General features: G+C 26.4%; 1 protein-coding gene across 1 annotated transcript in view; it reads left to right on the plus strand.

Annotated features, from left to right (window-relative positions):
- Window positions 1-6743, plus strand: part of LOC102671418 — a 19875-nt gene that overhangs the window by 12005 nt on the left and 1127 nt on the right. The window contains exons 3-5 of the mRNA XM_031511823.1: window positions 107-242; window positions 2663-2796; window positions 4964-5198. Coding sequence (XP_031367683.1) covers window positions 107-242; window positions 2663-2796; window positions 4964-5198 — 505 coding nt within the window. The remainder of the gene's footprint in view (window positions 1-106; window positions 243-2662; window positions 2797-4963; window positions 5199-6743) is intronic.

Consider the following 6743-nt stretch of genomic DNA (forward strand, 5'->3'; position numbering starts at 1 on the left):
ACTGTTTCTTTTTCTTTTTTTCTTCAATTATCCATTATTATTGCGATTCTCTCTAGTTTTTGTAGTTAATTAATTTTCGTTAATGTTACTTTTAATTACGTTACAGTTAAATCAAAGTGATGCTCATCGCGTAGTTTTAAGGGACTTGCAACCAAGCCACACTGGAAAATATCGCTGTGAAGTTTCTGGCGATTCCCCATCGTTTACTACTATAACGGTCGCCGCTTACTTATATGTTGCTAGTAAGTATCATAATATTTCATTTATGTTAAGAAACAATAAAAATTAAATGGTTTCTAATAATTTTATAATTAGATAATCAATTATTTAAGATTTATTATCCTGTTAAATATTACTATCATTATTATCCTGTTAAATCATCAAACGTTAATAAACAACTAAATCGAATTTTATAATAATTTTAGTAATAATTAGTAATAATTACGTGACCGTTTATCTAAAATTTATTTACCTCGTTGAATGCTATTTAAGTTAAAAAAAAAGAAAAACTAATTATTTTATACTGTATACTTATAATAAATAGATTTAAAGTTAATATAATTTTCTGCTTTTTCTTCGAGCAAGTGAATGAAAAAATATAATAATGAGTTATTTCTTCATTAGTATGCAAACTCGCAATTATGAAGTCATTTAGCAAATAAAAATATATTCACACTAAGGCTGTGAAAAGGCATTAACAGCCTCCGATATCCACGGTATCTGCTTACGCGTGATATAAATAATGCAGCCAAGGGGGATAATTTGTTCGTAAGGAACATTAAGAAATAGTAAAACAGTGCAACATTAGTGCTCGTTTAATATTCCTAAAAAATATGTAAAATGAAGTTCTCCTTGGAATACGAATTATATATATAAATCATCGCTTCTTAAGGGTTAGATCATTAAGCGTTTCCTGGCTCATTTAATATTTTTATATCCTTACCTAATCCATATCAACATTAGTTAAATAAATCTATAATATTTTTTTCTCATTTTACCACTAGATAAGATAAATAGTACGATGATGCAATACAATTATCAAATATCCATTTGTTTCCTTTACTTATTTACCGATCTCCAGTCTTTTTTCCTGTAAAAATAAAAACCGTTCCGAGTGAAATTAAAAACAACTTTAAACGCGGAACAAAAACCGTCCAAGTAATAAAATCGAGAACGACGAATCGGTCTCATTAAATCACCGAATACGCTTCTTTTCATTTAATCATCCATCTTTCACGGCTCTCTTAACCGAGTTACTGTTAATTAACAGCCCCATTCTAATAAACATAACCTCGCTCGCTTCTTTTCAATATCATTTCACCTACTTTCCTCGCGCGAATTGATCCTTTAATACGCACTATTAACTTTCAATGAAAAAAAAAAAAAAAAAACATTGAACGAGAACGCACGAAGCATATTCAAATACCTGTGACAAGTCCAAGAAGAACCGGATCGTGACCCATTATTTTTTTCTTTCTTTTTCTTCCTTTTCCTTTCATCGAATCGACGCCGATGTCATCTTCGACTCTTGCCAGTTATTTCCCCATTGATCATTCCACACGATGAGCTACTGCGGTTAATTGAAACGTGCACGATTCGAGAAGGAGAGAGTGACGAATCGAGACATAGAAAAGGAGAAGAGGCAAGAGAAGAGAAAAATAAAAAGGAGAAAAAAGATACGAGAAAAGGATAGAATATCGTGCCTCGTTCCCACCGTCTCGCATCCTCGTTGAACGTCGACTTAACGACGCCACAACCACGGTAGCGATTCCTCTTTGAAGAGACGAGGTGATTGCCTCTCCTTTCCGATCACGGATCGCTCGTAAAAGCTCGATACTGGATCGAGCCTTCGAATCTCGCCTTGTATCCCTCAAACCTTCCTCCCTTTCTCTCTCTCTCTCTCTCTCTCTTTCTCTCTTCCACTTTTCTTCCTTTTCTCCATTCTCACGAGACAGGATGATCGTCTCGCATCCACAACATTACCAAACAAGTTCAAAATGGTAATCTTCGGCCGATCGTGTCCTTGAGAGTATGCGAGAGGAGAGAGACGAGGGACTTGGAGATACTCAGGCGGAAGTCATTCGAGCCGAAGTGAGACAATTCTTTGACAGTTCGCTACCGGTACCAGGAAATTGACTGCCTTCTGTGGACGGCATAATGATCCCTCGAGATGTACAATGACGTGTTACGTATTCGGAATACCTCGATGTAGCGTAGCTTCGGCGAAAATCGTTCAACAATAGACTTCCTATCCGTTCTTGAAATGTACGAGGATGATGGAAAAAAGGGAAAAAGTAAATCGGATCGAACGATGTATCGAAAGATATTCCAACAATGTATATGTTCTGTTAATAATAATAATAATAATAATAATAATAATCGGTGCAATTTTATAAACATGAGTAAATGTATCATTGATATAATATTCGTTACATTTATTTAAAACTTGAAATTAGGTGAATATAACTTGTTATTTTAAAAAACAAATTATTTATTTATAAGAAGCAAATATTTAACGAATATATTTTTTCTCATTGTTAGTTTATCGATGTCCTATACGCTAATGAAGTTTGATATTTTGATCGAGGATATATTATAATTATTATAGAAGATAATTATCAAATAAGATTTTTTTGTTATTAAATAATTCAATGAATTTCAGATTTACCAAAAGGGGATCCTCAAATTAGAGCCGAAAAGATACGCTACGCGGTAGGAGACACGGTGCGTGCAAATTGCACCGTTCCTTCGGGAAATCCTCCGGCGAATGTGACATGGACTGTGAATGGAGTACAGGTGGGTTTATTAATATAAAAACTTTTATGGGTTGATAAGCTGCCATTGTTACTTGAATCAATAAGTTACTTTTGCTATGTATTTATGTTATATTTTATTATTATATATTATTATATATCCTATACGAATTTTATTAGTCTAATTAAATGAATCAAATGATATTAAATAAAACTATTAGATGTAATAATTACTAGATAAAAATTAATAAATTTAAATTAAATAATTATTCATAAAAGGAAGAAATAAATAATTAAAATAATAAAATCTAAGATTCTTGAAAATCTTTTGAAATATTTTTTATATTTTTCACAAATAATTTACCGTAGTAAGTTCTTCAATTTTAAAATCTTTTTGGAATACTATAAATACAAATGAACGTGTAAGAAAAATGATAAATAATTGTAACTGAATTTTATATGCATCTTAAATATTTTTTCCGCGTACAGATAACAACTCATCTTACCTGTATCAATGTAAATCACATATGTCTTTAATTTGAAATACCGGCCTCCAATCATGTAATTTCGGTCTGATATTTGCTGTTCTCATAAATTTACGATATGTCAATGATAATTGAAAAATGAGAAAAATAAACTTCAAATTTTAAATTTAAAATTTCCGCATATAAATATATAATTATTAAATAAAAATTGTCAAGATGAAAAATGCGAAAAAATTCTTAGTTTCATAAATAACAAAAGAACTGCGACGTAAATGTGAACAAATTATTGTTAATTGTTTATAATTAAATTCAAACAAATATTCGAAATGTATATATCATTAATAACATAATTTGTTCACCAAAAATTGATGATTATTTATAAATTTAGATCTATACTTTTCATAAGCTTTTTTCATCTAAATACCTATAATTTATTCGAATAACTTTATTATGATTGAATAATAAAAAGAAATAAAAAAGATTATTGTTTCTATCTAAATAATATAATATTATTATTCTACTTAAAAATTACATAAAAATCTATATTCAATGCAAATTCTGCAAATTTCGAATAATTCTATCAAAAAAATAATTAAATGGAATATAAAAATTTAAAAATTCATTATTCTCTCAAAACATAAAGCATTTATATTATCTTTTAATATTATTTTCTAATAAATATTCTATTTAATAATAAATATTCTATACACACAAAATTAAAAAATGCATAAAAATCAAAATCATCAAATTTCACGTATAATTTTTTACCTTTTATTATATGATTGAGGTCAATTAAATGTATGTAAGCATTAACATAATTATAATAAAAAAAAAAAAAAAAATATTAAGAAAATATATGGAATGTGATTTATATCGAATATAATAATACCGTTATAAGTGTCGAAAGTCACTGAAAAAATTATTCTTAGTTTAGTCATTTTCTAACTTTTATTCGATACAAAGTAACAATTTGAAATTATTTACGGATTTCCTAACAATCCGCTAAATATTATACTTGTAAAAGAATATACCATAAAATATTCATAGTCTCTTTAAAAAAGATCATAATAATGTCTATGGTATAATCGAAAAGCAGCAAGTACTGTTACATACTTATGTATAGTATTAAATCCTATCCTGTTTATTTTTCTTTCTTTTCGCGTTCCAGCAATAATATATGCATGTTTTAATAATGTTTTCCTAATTTACATTTCCTACGTCATATTTATATATCTTTCATTCTACAAATTTTATTTTATTGAAAAAAAAAAAAATATGATAATAAGAAAAATATTTTATGTATATATAATAATATTTATAATAATCTAAGCTTAATTATTTTAAACTTCAGAAAAAAACACACTAAGTCTTTTCGATAATTATTATTTGATATAATTACTCTATACCTGCATTTAATATTATTTCAATGTAAAATTCATCTAAACATTATTAAATTTTTATAAATTAAATTAATTCTATTAAAAATAAATATAATCGCGAGATAGAATTAATACTAATATTATGTATTATGTATTGAATTACTTAAATGTACATATAATTATTTTACGAATAATTACATATACATTTAAAACATATTATATATAACGCTCAATTAATTTTATACTTGATTTTATTATCAATATGAAGTGAAATACGATGAAAAGATACATAATTCTTTTTTATTATTTGCATTTCACATTTTATAAATAAAATTTTATATTTCAGGTAAATTCCAGCTTCATGATGAACATTACGGACAAGTTTGGTGACAATCAGCAATTGATGACTATCGCAGGATTGGATTTCGAGACTATACAAGATAGCTTTAACAACGGAAGATTACATATTGTTTGCAATGCTAATGTCTTTCATTTGTATAAAAAACAAGCCGATGTTATTTTGATCGAGGAACGGCCACGTCTGGCATCAGTATTAGGAACCCGAGAATCTTCTTATATTGGTACATCTTCTAAATCTCTTTTCAGCTGATCATTCATAATATGCACAATAGTCTCTTTTGATAATCGGATACAAGCATTGTGCTGTTCAGACATTCGAGATGTACACAAAAATATATCTTTTTATTTTTGCCAATAACGACTATTGTAAATTGTAATAGCTAGTATGCGACAAAAATCAAAGAAAATATCCAATGGTGGATATTGATTTTTCAGAAATAAAGAAACAGTTGTAAAGCAAAAAACGACAACGAAATTCAAAACAGCTGTGCATATTGATGATAACATTTGTATTGAACGCGTATGCAAAAGAAAAGCCGGATATGCAGAAAACCTTTTACATCTTTTACATTTGGGAAAACATGACGCGATCATCCGACATCATAGATCAGAAAATTTTTATAAAATATACGTTCACATCACGTATATTCAGTGTTAATTAATAGAATTATTTCTATGATGAAATCAATGACTATAATTGTTATAACAAATTTTATAATTTATGATATAAAAATATCTTTGCTTGACTGCAATTCCGAATGATATTAATTAAAATGAAACTTAACAAATTTGGAGATAGACAAAAGGTAGACAGAAAGTAATTCTGAAATTCTTTCTTTGGCAATGCATGCATTCCAGAAGATACAAATTATCTAATATAAAGAGTGATGGATAAATTTTAAATACGAATTTACGAATTCAATACGAAAAAATTTTCTCTACATAAATATTAAACTATATCTTTTATTCTATTTTTTGTTTTATAATTTTTTTTCTTTTCTTCTCGATAAAGTATAATTTCATAATTATTTTTATATTATTAATATTATTAATAAATATTAATCATCAGTAAAGTGCGAATATTCATGCATTTATACAAAATTTGAAAGTACAAAAATGTACAAAAATGTACAGTACAGTACAACACAAATGCATAACATAATAAGAAATGCAAAATATCTAATTATTATTAAATTATATTATTTAATTAACACTGATATTTGAAATAATGAATATTTTGAAGTATGAAACAAATATCCATTCAAACCCTACTTTTTAAAAATTCGTATAAAAATTTGATTTCGCATAAAATCAACAATAATCAAATATAAAAAGGTTTTTCGCTATCGATAATAAATATAATATAAAATAATATTCAAAATAATATTCCCCCATCGATAATAGTTATCGGTAGTCGAAAAAAATTACCATTATTGATATTACTTACCGATAACCAAGAAATTTTCATCATCGGTAATAGTTATTGATAAACAACAATTTAATTATTTATCATAATAAGTACATTTTATTTTTTTTTAAATTTAATAATGATTGTTTTCTGTTTAAATAAAAATTAACTTTTATTGAATGATTTGTAAAAAAAATTAAAAACTTAGTAAAAATACGTAAAAAAATATTATTTATATTGTATTGAAAAAATTAATTATATTATATTTACATTATATTATATTTAATTAATTATATTTACATACATCAAAATATTGAATAATATCGAAAATTTTCTTATGATTTCTTTTTTTTTTTTT

This window comes from Apis dorsata, unplaced genomic scaffold, assembly GCF_000469605.1.
Source record: "Apis dorsata unplaced genomic scaffold, Apis dorsata 1.3 scaffold_353, whole genome shotgun sequence".
NCBI classification, from domain to species: Eukaryota; Metazoa; Arthropoda; class Insecta; order Hymenoptera; family Apidae; genus Apis; species Apis dorsata.